The following is a 19,859-nucleotide window of genomic DNA, read 5'->3' as shown; positions in this document are numbered from 1 at the left end:
ATTTTTCTGCAATTTGCCATTGCTACCCGTATTATTCTTCAGTCATATTGTTGTGTTAAATTACGGATTTTATTCGGGTTACGCACTTGATTGTGGGTTGAGGAATTAATTTTTAATATTTATTAGTGATTGTATGTAATAAATTGATTTCTGTATACCAGAGTGCTTCCTTTGGGATCTCTCTTCCGAATGGCCGTGCCCAAGTCTTAGAATCATTGTGATTGCTTTTTAGTATTACTGATGCAGCGGACGATATTCGAACACTTCACGCGTCATTTACATTGGAATCCCGATTTGAAACCGTGGGATGAATTCCAACCTTCCCGCACTAAGATGCGAGCGCGGCGAGTGCAGAAAAACTCATTTTAGTGTTCTGGTTTTTAAAAACATGAAATTGACACAGTGACACAGTGGCACAGTGGCACAGTGACACAGTGGCACAGTAGCACAGTGACACAGTGACACAGTGACACAGTAGCACAGTACTGTACACATTACAATTCTTCCATTTTATTGCAAATGAAGAAACAGAATCCATGAAATTCAAACAAAACATCCGCGATAAGCGCGCGGGGGCCTGGGGCGATTGGCCGCGCTCATGCTGCGTGGGGAACAGCAGAGAACTCAAAATCGGCGCCGAGATGTGTTCAAATAACGGCCGCTGCATCAGTATATCATACTTTGGTTCTGTATTGAACTCTTTACAGTGTGCATGTGTTATTATTATTATTAGTTACAGTTGGGGCCAGAGTGATGCCAGGGGTGGGTGCAATAGGTCGGCATTAGTGTGCTTCCCTATAGCTCCTGCTGTTTTTGCCATATGGATGTGTGCAAAATACTGTTCCTAATAAGTGATGTTTATCGAAGTTCACCAACGTTTCCTTTCCTTTCAGTTGGTCCTATAACCGTTACCTTCAACAAACTCCCGAGTCTGAAGAAAGTACTAATGAAAAACCCCTATGTGAAATCCGGCGGCTACTTCAGTCCTAAACACTGCTTTGGGCGTTACAGGACAGCGGTGATTATACCGCACCGGAGCCGGGAGACACACCTGCAGTTCCTCCTGTATTACCTCCACCCCTTCCTGCAGCGCCAGCAGCTGCATTATGCCATCTTTGTCGTTCATCAGGTAAATGGAAATTCAGATTTGTGTGTGTGTGTGTGTGTGTGTGTGTGTGTGTGTGTGTGTGTGTGTGTACGCGTGTACGCGTGTACGCGTGTATATTAAAGTATACCGACGGGATCTTCTCGCGTGCCAAACAGTAGAAATGTGATGGTTATTTTTACCCTTGTTTAATAGACTATGAAGAAATCCTCTTGTCGCCCTGCACCATGTTTTACAATGTGTATTACAGAGATTACTGGAGCGGAGCCGTCTTGCTCCAGGTTAAATTACAGGGTCCCTTTAACCCCTTTGCTGCAGGGGTAATCTTTAAACTCTGTGTTCTACATATAAAAAATCCTCATGCCCCCCCCCCCCCCTCCAAAAAAACCCCTACAATTTGGTTGTTCTGTTTAATAAAGATACGCAGCACATAGGACTGTTGCACACACAGTCCCTGCCCCGTAGAGCTTACAATCTATGTTTTTGTTGCCTGAGGCACAGGGAGATAAAGTGATTTGCCCAAGGTCACAAGGAGCCGACACCGGGGATTTCCAACACGAGGTTCGTGAGGTGTCTCAAAGGGGTTCACCAAAAACACATGTAAGCCCGCGTCCCTATTAAGAGAGACGGCGAGAGCGACGACACGTGCACAGAAAACAAAAGGCAGGAAGGCAATGCGCATGGCCATAGAGTGCGCGTGCACGGGAGTGACGAGGCGGCCGATGCTTGGCGAGACCATTTATTTTTTATTTTGTCTTGCGACGGCCGGGTCACGGGCACGGTTCAGCCAATGAGAGCGAATCGCTCACCTAACATCACGGGCACGCCCCCAAACATTGAATTGGAGGTTCTCTTGGTTGCTTCTCCTCCTCCAGACTATACAGGCCACGCAGCGCCTGTGCAGCAGGCACACGTGACGTCACGCACGCATACTATGTACAAGGCCTAATGGTGAATGCAAAGCAGTATAGTGAGGACTGCGCACTTAGGAAGGCCCCAAACTGCACCTTAGCGTGGGTGGTAAAGCAGTCGATTACAGCACGTCTTTCCAATGCTTTGCATCCACAGCAGCAAGGCATTGTGGGGCGTGACTTTGGAAGCTCCCGTAGTGATTGGAGCTATACCCTCCATGCTGCCTGTGCACAGTGAGGGGCAGTTTGGGGCTTTATTAAGCACGTGTTCCCCCCACGAGCTCAGCACACTATACTGCCTGGGTTCAGTCGCACAGGTTTGTTGCCGATTAGTCTGATGAGACACTGATTAGATTTATTAATTAGGGGTTCGCGGAACAAATATTTTCTGCGGGGGGGGGCACAGTGTAAATAAAAAAAGGTTGGGAGCCGCTGACGTAAATAATACAGAAAAGAAGGGGATATCTGAGGCTGAATTTACAGTGGTGGTGAATGCAAAAAGCAAGAACTTTGCACGCGCGCAGAATACATGCTCACAGTTATAATAGTGACAACCACTGAAGACAAGAAAGCAATGTACCGGAGCAGGGATGGCGGGTAGGAGGTTACACTGTAGGGAGTAAGTATTATTAGAATGATTTTATAAATCATTAATGAGACCTAACCTGGGACACTGTGTACAGTTCTGGAACAGGACACGTGGCGGCAGTAAGGAAAATGCTAAAAGTAACTACAATTGGGGATTATACTTAACAAAAGTACTGTTCAGACCTATATTGATAGATTCCTGGGAGCTAGAGACTTGGCTAGAGCTGCCAAAGCAAACCTGTATGGTGCGTATTGGCTTGGATGGGAGAGCGGCTATGGGAAACGGGTAAATAGATGTTAAGGAGCCACACCCCTAACTTCACTTCTGAGATTAATTTTTGGAATCCCCCACATCCTATTGCACTAATCAGGAATACATGTGTTTTCTCCACCTGGCTTGTGGGATGCAGCATGTAGCAGCTGTGTAAGTATGTGGGTAACTAGCGTATCCCTGGTGGAACGTGCTGGATTGTCCATCTTTTCAGCATGGTTACTCCTTTGTTTGCGCTGCTAATAAAGCCTTTGGTAATGCTCAGCCCGCAGCTCTTTCCACTCCTACTTGCGCCTCTCTGCAGGTTGCCGACCCCCAGCTGCTGCCTCTTCCCCTCACTATCCTGGCGGTGGCTGCTGGGGGGCACGGCCGGCACTGGTCGGGTCTCTTGTTGCACGTCGGAAGTGCGTGTCGCAACTTCCAGCGCGAGCCGACGTCATAGAGCCCGGCGTGGGACAGTTCAGAAGAGTCAAGCAAGCAGCCGGGAAGACGTGAGGCCCGGCGGCAACAAGAGGCCCGGCCAACCTTTCCCCCTCCGCCACAGGCAGGATAGTGAGGGAGAGAGACAGCAGCTGGGGGTTGGGAACCTGCAGAGAGCTGCCCCACCCTCCCCCGCAGTCACCGACAGGACAGTGAGGGAGAGATGTGTGATGTGTGATGTGTGAGGTGTGTGTGTGTGTGTGTGTGTGTGTGTGTGTGTGTGTGTGTGTGTGTGTGTGTGTGTGTGTGTGTGTGTGTGTGTGTGTGTGTGTGTGTGTGTGTGTGTGTGTGTGTGTGTGTGTGTGTTATCAATACCAATGAAAAACACCACTATTAGTTATACAATAAAATAATAATCAGTGACAAAAATAAACAACCTGGAGGAGATGCTACCAGGGTGAATAATCCCTATTTCAATGCTGCCAGTTAAGTCCTCGACCCCACGGAAGCCGAGAAGGAATGGATGGTGAAGATGACCTATGAGCAGAGATAAGGGAAGAAAAATATGGGGGAAGGTGGGGGGGGAAAGAACATAGAGTGGTATGTCTTGATAAAGATCCTCAGATAACAGGTAAGAGACGCACTTACAGCAGGTAGGTTGATTAGGAGGCGGACCAACGCGCAACCAAGCCCCCACTACCAACCGCATACCGGAGGCAGAAGACAAGCTAATACGGCGGATATTCATCACTACTTCCATTGTACGCTCCACGGGGCAGGGGTTGCGCCTGCAAAATGTCTCTGTAAAGAGCTACGTAAACCTAGCAGCGCTATACAGGAACATGCTATTATTAGTATTATTATTATAAAATGGCTGTTCTTCCTTGAGGTTGCAGACCCCTGTGCTAGATCTATTGTCACTTGGATTGGAGACCTTTCAGCCATTACATATTTGGATAATTGAGCAAAACCACCAGATGTTGACCAATGTGCCTCTCTGGTCACAACCAATCCGACACATGCTTCTATTCAATCATGCTGGGGTCACGTGTACCAATTATATCAAATCTTAGCTATTTTCCACTATCTCTATAATAATAGCGGTCTTTGGGGTACAGTATTTATGCAAAACGTCCGCCAGTCCTTCTCCTACATAACCTCACCCGACTTCTCCTCCCGTCGATGCATATAATGTTGATGGGGTGATTAACATAGCTTACGTGGCTGATATTAAACCATGGGTTGAGACCAGAGAACATTGACTTTTCAGACTAACTTACCTCCTAGCAACACGCAGGATGTTTATGCTGCCGGTATCTGAACCATTCAGTTTGGAATTTGAATCTAGTCTTGAAACAGAAACCTACAAATTGACAGTATATAAGAATCTCCTGGTCTGCCTATTCTTCTATCCTATGTAAAACATCAGACCCTATGAAATATTTTGGTGTATTTCATAATCGGGCAAATTAAATGTTTTTAATATTATTGCCTGTAAACGTATCTTTTGTAGTTTTCCCTTTTGAAAGTATAGCTTCTTCTTAGTTACTCAGTCTGTGTTCATTTTCTATTAATCTCTATATCGCTTGGCTGTATTTTTGGGAATGTTTTATTCTGCTAACAGCTTTTATCATATGTGCAATGAGGACAACAGGAAATCAGCTGCTTAAAGCCACAATTCTACATTCCCTCCGTTTTTTTGTGTGTCTTATTTGTATATGTAAAGAATGTATATTCTAATCTAAGCTGGCAATCGTTTGGTGCTCCTGTTATAAATCTGTCAACATCCTGATTGTGTGCCTAACATAATGGCCGCCTTTCAGTTTCCATCAATCTTTCGGTCAGTGTAGCTCAGCAGCTACAATGTATCCTGATATTACTATTGTTACAGTTTGTAGCTCAAACTGCTGGGAACATTGGCAACATATGATCACAAACAGGAAAGTGTTGCAAATATCTTGCACTGCTGGGATGTGTGCAAAAACCTACTATAAAAATCAAAGGATGCTTCAAAAACACATTAAGATGCTTGTTCCATACTATGTGTTTGTAGCAGACATACTGGCTTTGAGACGGAAGGGTTTATTTTGTTTGCTATAAAAGACACACTTCTGGTCATTATCCAGCTCCGGTGGATTTTAAGGTGGCATGGTTCTTTTTCTGATGGATAATTTTGAGTCAAAAGAGAGAAAATATGATCAGCCGCTCAACCTTATTATTCAGAAGTATGTAAATACAGTAATGTAATCATGGGGTGCGTGGGGAATAGATCCTAAACAGATACAGAGATGATCACAAAAGAAACCCCTATTGTTGCACTCAAACCATAAATGGATATTTATCAGTAGACTACATATCTACCATTTGTATGAATATCCATGGTTAATAATATGCTGAGAAGGGAGATAACAGATTACAGTTCAAAATAATAAAATGTTATTGATATAACTCATCTAAGTGCACAAATATATACAGGGAAAAGTATAAAAATCCCCAAAGGTGGAGTGGAATGCTGGAGAACTATTTCATATTAAATACATATAGTTACATATAACAAGTAACCACATCTTAGTATATGAATTTGATAGACACAATCCTTTATCAGCAGCCGCATAGAGGACTTGTGGTTCAGACAAAGAACAGCACATTAGAATGTAGTTAAATTCATCAGAACATCAACACTTATTCATTAGTAAGTAAATCCTAAAGGCTGCTGTATTTAGCATGTGATGTCACTTATAATTACTGCAGTATCCAAAAATGTTACTTCTCGTAATCTCCTTGCAACAGTACCCAGTGGTTAGTGGATCATTTCGTAAGATCCACAGAGCATGATTGCATACAATGTAACCCCAATTTGCAACAGTACCACTATTTGTAATGGCTTGTAAACATACACTGAAACACACAGCATATAGTTGCAACTAATGTATCCGTGATGCTAGTTGGGCTAACGCTCACTTTGCTGCACATAAAATCCATTTCGGCGTATATGGTGTAATGGAAATAAGCGCAGCAGGGTTATGCGGTTAACATGTCAATGTGGTAAGCATTTTTACCCCGAAGGAGGAAAAGTTCGGTGTTATCGATATACAACCCGTTTCAGCCGTCTGTGTCGATCAGCATCTGTTCCCTTCCCCTGACGTCATTGTCGTGACGTCGGCAATACCCCGACGATCGTTTTGCGCCACAGGAGCGCTTTTTCATGGGGGAGTAGTTGTTATTTTGAGTCACCAGACAGTTCAATCTTTGCTCCGATTATTTCCGTATCAACGAAAGGCATCTCTGGACCAATGAAGCCGAAGGCTGCGCTTATAGTGCCAGCAACAGCGACGCGATGTCGCGGCAAAACAAATGCATTGCTGCCGTCATGTGCGCTTATTGTAAGCGTGACGGTTTGGTCGCAATCGCTGGAAGTCATCTCTATTTGATTTTCCAGCGACCGTCGCGCCACTGTCACTATAAGCGTAGCCTACGTGTGGATTGAAGTGTATGATCCTGTTAGCAGTGTACGGTTTAGGGTTAAATATTGAACAGACTGGTGGTGTTACATTGAATCCCGGGCAGCACCAGCGCATACATGTGTCTGTGTCCCGGGAGAGGGCCGCAACGTTCACAATCATGGTACCTAAAAACTTTACAACTTTTGGGTTTGATTTATTTTTACAACTAGGGAGGTTATAGATCAGAAGTGGCAAACGTCAGTCCTCAAGAGCCACGAACAGGTCAGGTTTTCAGGATATCCCTGCTTCAGCACAGGTGACTCGGTTGAAGACCTGTGCTGAAGCAGGGATATCCTGAAAACCTGACCTGTTGGTGGCCCTTAAGGTCTGGAGTTGGCCAGTCAAGGATTGAGCCACCTGTGCTGAAGCAGGGATATAGAGTATTGTTTGAATGAAGTGACAAAAGTAAAAAGTGAAAAAATCTGCGCTACTAATTATATATATCTCAGTGAATAATATTAACCTTCATAAGTGATGACTCGGTGTATCATATAAAATAATAATGTCTGTTCTTTTTTTCCATTGTTTGAATGAAGCATGAAATAGTTTCTGGTTAAATGTGTTGTAAAACATATTAAATCTACATATATGTAGTGTCACCCACATGGAATGAATGTTTGATCTAGCCTTCTTCCGATGTAGTTATTAAGGACTTTGTCTTTTTAGGCTGGAAATGCTACATTTAATCGAGCTAAGCTGCTTAACATTGGCGTGCGAGAAGCGCTGCGCCTCGATGAGTGGGACTGTCTGATCCTGCACGATGTGGACCTTGTACCGGAGAATGATTACAACCTCTACATTTGTGACGAAGATTACCCGAAGCACTTAGCTAGTGCTATGGACAAGTTCCAGTATAGGTAATGTTAGTGTGTGTGTGTGTGTGTGTGTGTGTGTGTGTGTGTGTGTGTGTGTGTGTGTGTGTGTGTGTGTGTGTGTGTGTGTGTGTGTGTGTGTGTGTGTGTGTGTGTGTGTGTGTGTGTGTGTGTGTGTGTTCTTGTATATTAGTAAAATATATAGTTTCCAGGATGCCATATTAGCACATTTATTCCAAGTCAGGAAGTTTTGACCCACTCCTTTTCTAACTCCAATCTCTGCTAGTTGACAGTAGGTGGCTGTAACAGGGTGGATCCACGGTCGGATAATGAGGCAGGGGAAACCTGATTTACAGAGCCTGAGACAGCACTGAGGAGGTTAATTCCAGAGCAGACTGGCTTAATTAGCCTCGTCAGCTGGCCCATTAGAGACCTTTAATAAGCCTACAACTCTCACTGCAGTAGATTCTCTGATCCAGGGAGACACCCTGCACCGCTGTAGAGAGCACACCTGCAGTGGGACACTCCCCCGCCCACCCCCTCTTAGGCCGTGCTTATAGTGCCGGCGACGTGACGTCGCCCGAAAACAAATACATTGCTGCCACTGCGTGCGCGCGCTTATAGTGCGTGCGACAGAGCGCCGTCGCGAAAACTGGAAGCCGGCAAAATTTGATTTTTCAAGGGCTGTCGCGTCACGTGACGGCCCTTGAACGAATCAAATTGCCGGAATCCTGCGACGACGACGCCCGGCGAAATTTAACTTTCGGCGGTGGCGACGGGTGATGTCACCCGTCATGTCGCCATCGACGGCACTATAGGCACGGCCTTAGCCAACCAGGAGGAAGCCGGGCCCCGAAGGTAAACTGACCTCCCACTGACTTTTCTATGTTGTTGTTGGTAAGGGTCTTAGCTCTCCGACCCGTAGGGTATAAGCGGTGTGATAGTCTGCACTCCATATAGGAGCTAGGCCTGTGTGTTTGTTTTTTCCTGCTCCTGTTACACTGGTCATAAGCTGTGTTTTTATGTTGTGAAAACTTCGGCTGATTAAAAGCCTGCATTATTTTCCCTTAAATCAAGTCTCCTGTTTTTAAAACCTCTGTACGCATCTCCTACAGGGATGAAGGGTCTTGGACAACCATGAAACTCATGATGAGATGGAGACTAGCATTACTGAATACTTTGTTTGCATTTTGAGCACTGATTTTACTCGCTGGTTCTGTTATCTATCACATTTTTATACATACTATAGTATATTTTTTCTGCAATTTTGTTGTACATTGGTGTCCCCTACTGGATATTGTTTGTACTTCAATTACTTTCATGTTCTGTATTTCAAGTCCAGTTATCCTTTCAAAATATATTATTCGTTTCCAAGAAATTAGGTGCAGGAAAAGTGAAATAATTTTAATAATTCGGCTGTAATCGCGTCTAACCAGCGCTAAACAAGAGCAGCATGTATTGTATATTCTGTGATTGTTATTGAGCTTTTTTCTGCTAGCCTTTTGGTCTTAAGTTTGCAAAGGTAGAACGCCAATAAAAATACCACGTTGTGAGCACATTCACATCTCAGACAGGTCTGCAGCCCTGCCCTTCCCCATTATCTCTTAGCACACTGTGCTTCCACTGCTTAGAGGGATTCTGGGTAATGACATGCAAATGAGCACACAGTGTCACCTTTTGCTTCTAATCCATTTTAACATGGACATCCCCTATAAACGTATGCCTGCCGTATAAACATATTTTACCTTGTTCAAAATAGCAGGGAATGTTGTATTGCTGAGGGCTTCGAGTTTATTGCAATTTTAGTATATTTAACGAAGGTCACTTCGTGCCTACGGTCTTTTAATAAGTAGTTAAGTATGGTCTGAAAGTGGGGGGGAGGATTCAAAGGTACGTTTCTTTGGAACTGGAGGGTCCCTGGAGCTAAGAATAGTAGGGTTCAGTTCCCGAAAGGACCCCATTTTTTTAATTATTAAAAAAAAAGGTACATTTAAAAAAAAAAAAAAAAAAAAAATGAACTATTGCTGTGTTTTTGCTGCTACGGTTGAAAGGACAGAAAGTGATGCCAAAGAGGGCACAAGGCCAATTGTCTTGATTTTGTAAAGAGGGTCATCAGATACATTTGGCCCCTATTTATTTTTTGAAGTAATATTTACCTTGACACAAAATATCAATAAAAAGATCACAGGTTATCACGTGCAAAAAATTACAAAATGGTTATGTGATTAACCATTGGGAAATATGCCATAGAAAAGGAAAAATGAGTAACTCCAGAAGAGGAAAAGTCGTTTCTGATGCCCACGCCAGGAATTGTTTTCCCCACTAATATTTCATATCAGTAAAGCCATATTATTACTTTTAAAGAATTGTGTATTTAATCTATTCTTGTGTATTTAATCTATTCAGACCTTACAGCATCATATTTTGCCATAACATATTGGATCAGAGGTGTTTTTTTTCCCCCCATAATCAAATTTGGTATATAGTGATCATGTACTGCGCTCTGAGAGGGGTATACATGTCTCTCATATAAGCGGCTATAATGCATCTATCTACTTACATATAGCTTATCAACTTGATCCTGGATCCTTTTTTCCCTAGCGACATATACTGTACCAAGGATTCATTGGTAAGTGAATTTCTGTTACTGATATAATAAACATTTCCTGCCAACATCATTCATTCATCAAAGTTTTCTGCATCAAATCTGTAAGAAGGTACCGCTGTCTCCCCACAATGTGTCCCGCATCTATCAGATACGTCTTCTTTTTTTCTTACTGGTGTGAGGTACCATCTCATCGAAACCTTACATGAATTGTCTCCGTATTGTGTAAACTTATTTATTAAAAGGTGTTACCAGGAGTGACAGTGAGAGTTACCTCTCGTTTTCAAGTATGTCCTGGGCACAGAGTTATAATGACAAATACATAGTTACATTAAGTGAACAGGGTTACACATTATATACAAGACATTGCATGCACAGTTAAAGATAATATATTATGGGCGTATATAATAGTTACAGGCCAGATTAAACTGTGAGACGGCTTTAGTTTTGAAAGAACTTAGATTAGTGGCGGCAGTGAGAGTCTCCGGTAGACTGTTCCAGTTGTGAGGTGCACAGTAAGAGGAGGACGAGCGGCCGGATACTTTGTGGAACCTTGGGACCATGAACAGTCTTGAACTTGAGTTTTTTTTTATGTTCTAAGCCAGATTTTTGACCACACAGTCATTAAGTCTTTTGGCCCCTCTTTAATATGCTATGAAGACATCTATGCCCTGTGCTAGGGAAGCGTTCATGGAGCAGACCACTTCACAGCATACATTATTTAAATGGGTCACTTGGGAGCCAGAACGTATAAATACACTTCAGTCTTCGTAAAGATTGGTTTCACATCATTGCAACCAGAGGGTACTGCAGAGATATACGGCTCTGCTCCCCTCCGCGGTTCCCAAGACCAGAGGGTACTGCAGAGATATACGGCTCTGCTCCCCTCCGCGGTTCCCAAGACCAGAGAGTACTGCAGAGATATACGGCTCTGCTCCCCTCCGTGGTCTCCGCGGTTCCCAAGACCAGAGGGTACTGCGGAGATATACGGCTCTGCTCCCCTCCGTGGTCTCCACGGTTCCCAAGACCAGAGGCTACTGCAGAGATATACGGCTCTGCTCCCCTCCGTGGTCTCCACGGTTCCCAAGACCAGAGAGTACTGCAGAGATATACTGCTCTGCTCCCCTCCGTGGTCTCCACGGTTCCCAAGACCAGAGGGTACTGCAGAGATATACAGCTCTACTCCCCTCCGTGGTCTCCACGGTTCCCAAGACCAGAGGGTACTGCAGAGATATACTGCTCTACTCCCCTCCGTGGTCTCCACGGTTCCCAAGACCAGAGGGTACTGCAGAGATATACTGCTCTGCTCCCCTCCGTGGTCTCCACGGTTCCCAAGACCAGAGGCTACTGCAGAGATATACTGCTCTACTCCCCTCCGTGGTCTCCACGGTTCCCAAGACCAGAGGGTACTGCAGAGATATACTGCTCTACTCCCCTCCGTGGTCTCCACAGTTCCCAAGACCAGAGGCTACTGCAGAGATATACAGCTCTGCTCCCCTCCGTGGTCTCCGCGGTTCCCAAGACCAGAGGGTACTGCAGAGATATACTGCTCTACTCCCCTCCGTGGTCTCCGCTGTTCCCAAGACCAGAGGGTACTGCGGAGATATACTGCTCTACTCCCCTCCGTGGTCTCCACGGTTCCCAAGACCAGAGGGTACTGCAGAGATATACTGCTCTGCTCCCTCCGTGGTCTCCACGGTTCCCAAGACCAGAGGGTACTGCGGAGATATACTGCTCTACTCCCCTCCGTGGTCTCCCTGGTTCCCAAGACCAGAGGGTACTGCGGAGATATACAGCTCTGCTCCCCTCCGTGGTCTCCACGGTTCCCAAGACCAGAGGGTACTGCGGAGATATACTGCTCTACTCCCCTCCGTGGTCTCCGCGGTTCCCAAGACCAGAGGGTACTGCGGAGATATACTGCTCTACTCCCCTCCGTGGTCTCTTAGCTTAGCGGTGAAGGTGCCGGTACACCCACCTGGGGAAAGATGTCCTGGCAATTTTTGTGGCTTCTGCTTCCTGTTGGATGATATTGACTGCCACTAGGGCGCTGAAAACTGTGTATCTCGGGAATCCGGGCCCCGGAGCTGAAAGTAAAGCGATTCACCTCGAAAGGATCCTCTGGTTCCAATTTTGTGAAAAAATGTGTTTACCGTTTTTTACAGCGAGTTACTCAAGTAACATGAAGGTTGGTAGAAGTAGAAAGATTGTTCAAAGGAAAAGGGTCAGTAAGTACCCAGTTTTTCCTTTGGATGTAACAATATCCCATTAAACACTAGAATGTGGGAACCCGCACTCAATAAGGTTAAAAATCAATCTAGGTATAAGCAATTTACTGAATGTCTAAACCATGTCAACCACCGTGCAACATGTGTAACACCAGAAAAGGTACAACAGGCAGAGCTCAGAGACAACGTGCCTAATTGCATAACGACATACAGTAATGACGTGTAATAATGGAACTTTTTTCTTTTTTTCTGCCTTTGTCGGTCTATCCCTTTTTCACCAGCTGTTCCTTTTTCTTGTTTGTGCTCTTCTTCTGTGGAGTGTTCATCAGAGCAGAGACATGAAGCAGAGATAAGTATTGCTCACCATGTTTCATTATTACACATGCCATTACACCACGTACAGAATGCACTTCGTCTCTGAGCTCTGCCTGTTGTACCTGCTCACGTGTTCCACACTATTTGGGATGGTTTAGACGTTCAGTAAATGACGTATGCCTAGTCTGAGATTGACTTTTGATCTTTTTGAGTGTGGGTTCCCACATTCTAGTGTTTATTACTGATTATGGGGGTTCCTCTGGGATCCCTGCACCAACACATAATGCTCGCCTCTCTGTGCTAGGAGTGGTGATTCCTACCATTTTTTGTTACAAATATCCCATTAAATGTTTTAAACCTAATACATATGAAAACAGAGGCTTTACATGTTGACTGAAAAGTGACATTAGAGAAAGTGGAACCCAGAAGATATGATGAAAGGTGTCTGAGGTCGATGTAATAGTGTGGTGAAAAGTAGACACTTTGCTTTTAGAGCACAAATTGCTGCAACATTGGCTGGCATTTTCCAGGTCATTGTCTAGGTCTGACACAACCCAAGAAATGTTACAGGTTATTGTAGAATTAGCACCGGCAACAGACCACAACATTTTTTTTAGACATAGCAGTGAACTTATACGTTAGTGCTTATACCATAAAAAAAAAAGAAGGGGGGGGGGGGGGATGCACAGTAGAAAAACAAAGGTAACAAAGCACTTTTAGTACCTGCCAACAATGAATAACCAGTATAAGAATAGGAAAATAAATAATCCTTTATCCCATATCTTAAAGATTATCTCGCTAATCCTAAAACATTCTTTAAAACAAACTGGTACCAGTCGCCGTGACATATAAATGTATAATACACGCAACATAAGGCACACAAAAACGTAAATAATAGCTCCATGTTACTAGTGTCCATCTGTAGCAGATGAAGTCACTCAAGCCGGCTGGTGAAATGTATGATAATTATCATACTGGGACTGAATATCCCCTCCACAGGTGGATGCCTGGCTCACAATTACAGTACATACAAAGCTTTGTATTCAGGATGAATATTGTCGTTTGTGCTGAAAAGGTCTTGTGCAAATGAAGCAGATTTGCACAGATAGAGAAAACAGCCCTGCCCCTAGCAACGGCCCACCCCTAGCAACGGCCCCGCCCCTAGCGATGGCCCTACTTTCTTCCTGCTCTGTTAGATGGGGAAATCCTGCGGCAGCATTTTGATACTCCCCCGGGTACCACGGAACTCGGTTGAGAAACTCTGCCCAATGTGACGAAGCCTCCACCATTATGTTGGGGGACTAGAGACAGCACGGCTCACTGGTCATGACATTGCCCCAAAAACGATGACAATGTGGGACTTGATCAGTCATCAAATTCCGACTAGAACTCGCCACCTAGACCTTGGATACTCTTACTTGGTATGAGTATCCCCAATGTCCTATCCCGTTAAGGACAGCCAAAATACCTTTTTTTTATATTCTGTATCTGCTGCGTGCTGCTGTGTAGCGGGCGCTGGGGAAACACCACTGCCTCCCTCCTTGTGTTAACGGAGATTCAGGGTTTGGGAAACCATGACAATGGAAAGACTTACTAGTGAAAGTCATAATACTATTTCATGGTTTTGCCATCATGAGAGACTCTATCCCACGTCCGCTTAAGACCTTTTTCGAACTGCGGCCGGGACCTCCTTTTACCACCGCTTTTCTGTAGAAGGCGGCGGGTGAGAGGTTGGGGAATGTTGGATGATAGCCAGATTTCGTTTAAATGGTTTCTATCACGTCCTGGTCCTTCACTCCATTACTTATGTACATAGTTATTCATTTGTTTACTCATTTCTGCATGTATCTACATTTTGTCTTTTTGCTGTTGTACTTTTTCATGCGTATTTTGGAGCTGAAAGTATATATGTACAGTATACAAGATCATTATAAAATGCCGTATACTCCTGGGTTGGAAGAGATTTGTGGCACACGCTCCAATTGGCCGTTAGTAAATGCAGAACAAAAGGAGAATGAAAAAGTTGAGGCAATTTGCATTCAATTAGAATTTGCTGTGTAAGTATAACCAGACATTAAAACAAAGTTATGGTGGGTAGAAAATATTGCATAGAATGTATAATCTCCTCCATTAACCGTGTATTCAATATTATAACACAAGCTGTGTTAGACACTTCTGTGACTGTGCTGGATGGAGGATGTACTGGCCTCATTCGTCATTACACTGGACAATAATATAAGGAAATAATATACAATTTCACAGGCCTATTTGTGTACCAGAGTAGATATAATTATTCACTCATGCAAAGCTGCTTTTCTCTTGCAGTAATAAACAGCGATATAACTTTTTGGCCACGTGAAAAACACTGGCCCTTTTTGTTTAAAATCTGATCTAAAATAGCGCAAATATATGGATACTTTTGTTTTGTGGTCACAGAAAACGTGAGCCGTTCTTTGCTTCCCCAGCTTGCCGTACTGGACGTACTTTGGGGGCGTTTCGGCTCTGACTCCGGCTCAGTACATGAGGATCAATGGATTTCCCAACACGTACTGGGGATGGGGGGGAGAAGACGATGACATCGCCATGAGGTAAAGCATTGGATACCTCGGTGAGGAAGCCAAGCACGGACTGGCAGTATAACAGGGTTACATTCACTGTGGTTATTTTTACCATGACGCAGATATACCTCTGCAACGGTTAGAAAACGTGGTAATAGTAAGGATCCTGAATGCAAGTCTTGTGAAGGGCAGGGGTGTGGCACAGGGGTGAGCAACTCCAGTCCTTAAGGGCCACAAACAGGGCCGGTTTTCAGGATATCCCTGCTTCAGCACAGGTGGTGTAGTCTTTGACTGAGGACTGGCGTTCGCCACCCCGGCAATACATGTTCATGGTTCACAAACGCCTGACATTAGTAAGAGTTGTACGGCGCATACATTATTCTCACTTCCTGCTAGCGGGTAACGATAAAGAATATACTGTCCTTCCGGTAACCCCTTGGTCTCTGAAGTTTGCGGAGTCTCCCCTACAGTAACCCGCCTGGGTACTTGTGATACCCCAACAGTCATTTGAGGATAACCCGTCAGGGAAAGTTGGCTGTAAACCTGTTGTCTTGCATCTTCTTGAGAAGACATGAACACAACCTTTTAATGTATGATTGCTAGTGACTAACGCCAAAATAAAGAGGTTGGCCCATAGGACAGGGGTGGGCAGCTCCAGTCCACAACGGCCAACAACAAGTCAGGTTTTCAAGGTATCCCTGCTTCAGCACAGATGGCTCAGTCCCTAATTCCTGACCTGCTCGTGGCTCTTGAGGAGTGGACTTGGCCCGGTTTTGATTGAGCCACCAGTGCTGAAACAGGGAATATCCTTAAAACCCGAGCTCAACCTGTTAATATTGCGCAAGTGGCGATTTGAACTAAAACTTGCTATATTTGTACACGTTGTGTATATCCCCTGTGCACACTGGTTTTTTAGCATAGTATATTGTTCTGTAATTAAAGGACATTGGATTGAAACTGGGAACGGAAATTGCAGAAAACCTTTCCTAACCGTTTTAATTCCACAGCAAAGGATACATCTACCCTTTTTGTTTTAGTTTAAAGTAAACCCTTAGTCGCTCTGCTTGCAGAGGCCGTTACACGTGGCACAAGCAGCGAGAGGTTGCCAGAGGCTTCCTGTACCGTACGTTACATCAGTGCGTTCTCTCTTTAAGGATTCAGTTATCGGGAATGAGCATCACTCGAACGCTGGCCGGTCTTGGCCGATATAAAATGGTTCTGCATGACCGTGATAAAGGCAACGAGGAGAACATGAGAAGGTAATAACATGAAAGGGGTGAAATCCAGGCGGTCGTGGTTATGGCAGAGGTTTGGCTTGAGCTTCAAGATGTGAGACAACAAGACCATTTTGGCTATCAAATAGGAAGCTGCCACCGGTAATGGAGCGGCTTCCTATCGGCCCGCGATGTGGCAACCATTTTAGTTTCGTTGGAGAGAGATTTAAACCAGGTAACGTCAGGGGTACGTATCTCAGGAACATGGGGGGCCTATGGATGTAAAGTAGCATGGTTAGGCTCCAGGAGGACCCACTGCTTCCCATAACATGCAGTGCAAAGGGGTGATGGCTGCTTTAAATTGCTAGTCCAGGGTTTCTCAGTGTTATCAACACAAGACAAAACGACCCAATGCTACATCCAATGTGACACAATGCAGACCAGTAGTTAAATACTTCTGCACAGGAACATAGAAAAACCTGCTACTTAAAAATTAGTATCCAAAAAGAATGTTTGTGCAGCGCCCGGCAACAGAGGGCAAGGTCAAGCAAATAAAAATACTTTGTTGATGCTGCATTAAAAAAAACGGAGGGTGCAACAATCCTACGCGTTTCGTGCGTAGACGCACTTTATCAAGGAGTCCCTAACCGTAAAATAAGCAGTCTATTTAAACAACAGCTGATTGCTGAGTTTCGCACCAATAGGAGGTGATGTCACGTCCTACTGTGCCCCGCGCCAAAGGTACTCATGATCCGCGCATGCGCAAAAGACGCCGTGTAGAAGTGGACGCTGCGTTCCGGATCAATCAGAAAGCTCAGCGTCATCCGGGTACCTGAATACACAGAACCCAATGACACTTGAGCTATGAAGGTACATGCTCCTACAGCGTCCCCTCCCAGCAGTACCACCGCACATGCGCTAATCACTGATGAGGCGCGCAAAGCGAGAACACCCTCCCCATGTAACGTGCACGCGCGTCCTCCAATCTGGCAACCAATCCAAGCCATGGAGATGTTTTTCGTGGTGCCAGATGGAGAGTGCGAGCATACACGGGGGCGCACGTCTATCCATAGTGGCCATGGAAACCAAACAGTCAGCTGGACGATACATTGCTCCTCTCCGGCTTGCTATATCCAAAATCATTTCTATGTTTAAAGAAAAGAAAAAAGAGAAAATACAAACTACTATTAAAAAGTAATTCATAGCATATACTCTATAAACCCTATTTAAAAAAAAAACATAAATCACTCCTCCCAAGATACAGATGACAATTACCTTGATATTTTAATCTATACTTATGAGATTAAGGCCATTAAACTTTTATAGTTTCAAATCACTAATACACCCAGAATTATTTGAAGATCGACCACAATGTCCATTTCACTTATCAATTTCTATTCTAAAATAATAGATAAATAGCAGATGGATAATCCATAACCTCAGCTCTCTAAAATTCCCTGGTTTCCAGTATGATAGTCCCCCATTGAAACACATGTTACACTGCATTCAGTGTAATCTTGTAGCATGGAAATATAATGCTTGCTTCACTTCATGCATGTGTAGCGCTGCTTCCTCCTCCTCCTCTTCCCCCCCCCCCTTCTGGGAGATCTGCCCTTGCTACCCGTGTGTGGCCTGCATAGTATCGGTGATTGGTTTCAGGAGAGCTGAGGGACTGCTATGATGTGGGGACAACAGGACAGACTTTAGATGTAGGGTGCTTAGTTCTTTCTCTGCAGTGCTTGCACCTCCATCCGCCGCAGGCTCCAGGGGTACTGGAGACAGTCCCCACGACATAACCAGTGCATACTCCCCCTGATTGACTGCAAACTCATGGCAGGAGTATATTGAACAGAGATCTCTTTATTTGGCATCCACTGCATACATCAGGTCATACAGCGAATACTCTTCTGATCCCAGGCCTCTGGATGGTCTCTGTATCAGATCTGGCTTTGGGACTTCTCACAATCCCCTACTGGGACTGATCACACAGCCTCACCCCGCAGGGTGAGACACAGCTTACAACTCCCAGTATTCAGAGTCAGAACTGCACACCCACACCAGACACTGGGGAGATCTAGACTAACTACAATTTAGATATGCCTCTTCCTTAGAGCAGAAGGGGAGGGCACAAGGTCTGCACCCACGATTGGGCTACACACAGAGCAACTCCCACCTCCACTCAAGGAAGCTGCAGACGGGAGCGGTAAACCCAAGATGGCCCTAACACTGCCTGCATCTACCAGGACTTAGGTGTTAGGGAGGGCAGATGAATAGCCAGAACCAGCCATGGCTACACATGTATTTTTCTTTGGCCCGTAATCTGGGCAGGAAGTTTGTTTTAATTAACCAACTTTTTTTCTTATTTCAATGATAAAAGGGGATAAAACAAACTCTGTGTAAGTCTACATTTCAAGCATGCATTGCGCTATTTTGGAAGCCCTCTGCTTCTTAATACGTTGTTAGTAGCGTGAGACTTCCTGCTGAGACCGTATACCATGCACAGTGACAGGAAATGAAAAAATTGGTCACATGACTGAGTACACTGCATTGTGGGAAAAGAACATTTAGAAAGCCTTTAGTGCTGACTTGACACGTGACACATTTTATAATCCTTGGTTCTCCAGCTGTGAATGAGCGGCTAGTATTGCATGATTTTATTATTTATGGGCATCATTGCCGCCTATCTACATCCACTTTGAACTCCAACTAGATTTTGGGTATTAGTGTGTATAATTGTGAGGAGCGCCCCAGTTTTCTTGTATATCAGTGAATGAGAACGTGTTGCTGTACAGAAGCTTGTTTTGATCTCTTCAGAACCAGAATCTGTCACTGGAATCTCTTTCTCCTCTTGCAGTTTTAGGACCTTTGTCTTTTCCCATGTTTTTCATCTAAGGCCGCGTCAATAGTGAATCCGACGGCGCGAGCGACGTTGTTCTCGCCAAATACAAACAACTGGAGGCCAATGCGCAAGTCCATAGATCGCGCGTGCACGCCAGGCAGCCAATGCAAGACTGAATTTGCCGTGCGATGGCCAGGTTGCGTGTGTGCGGTTCAGCCAATGAAGGCGAACCGCTCATGTGATGTCATGGGCGTGCCCTCGCCACGTCTCCTCATCACGCAACGGATCTCTTAAAGTACAGGAACGTGTGACGTCACGCTCTCGGTCCCGAGTGCCTACTATGGATACAGCCTTTTCGTCTTAGCTTGTGTTCTATCCTTCCTAGCTCCCGGCTTTGCTTCCATCTACCGCTTCTTTTCTTGAACTTGCGTCTGTAGGTGAGTTCCGGAACTCCCATCCCACGCCCTCCCCCCTGTCTTTCCCATCCAAGTCT

General features: G+C 44.8%; 1 protein-coding gene across 3 annotated transcripts in view; it reads left to right on the top strand.

Moving 5' to 3' along the window:
* Positions 1–19,859, top strand: part of LOC142491290 (beta-1,4-galactosyltransferase 3-like) — an 80,302-nt gene that overhangs the window by 53,300 nt on the left and 7,143 nt on the right. The window contains exons 3-6 of one of the 3 annotated variants that reach the window (XM_075593629.1): positions 894–1,129; positions 7,465–7,655; positions 15,221–15,343; positions 16,468–16,572. In XM_075593629.1, the coding sequence (XP_075449744.1) occupies positions 894–1,129; positions 7,465–7,655; positions 15,221–15,343; positions 16,468–16,572 (655 nt within the window). The remainder of the gene's footprint in view (positions 1–893; positions 1,130–7,464; positions 7,656–15,220; positions 15,344–16,467; positions 16,573–19,859) is intronic. The other 2 variants (XM_075593630.1, XM_075593631.1) reach the window with 2 other exon arrangements.

Source organism: Ascaphus truei, chromosome 3 (assembly GCF_040206685.1).
Source record: "Ascaphus truei isolate aAscTru1 chromosome 3, aAscTru1.hap1, whole genome shotgun sequence".
Classification (NCBI taxonomy): domain Eukaryota; kingdom Metazoa; phylum Chordata; class Amphibia; order Anura; family Ascaphidae; genus Ascaphus; species Ascaphus truei.
Note: the sequence above shows the minus strand (reverse complement) of the source record. Positions and strands in the feature narration are given on the sequence as shown.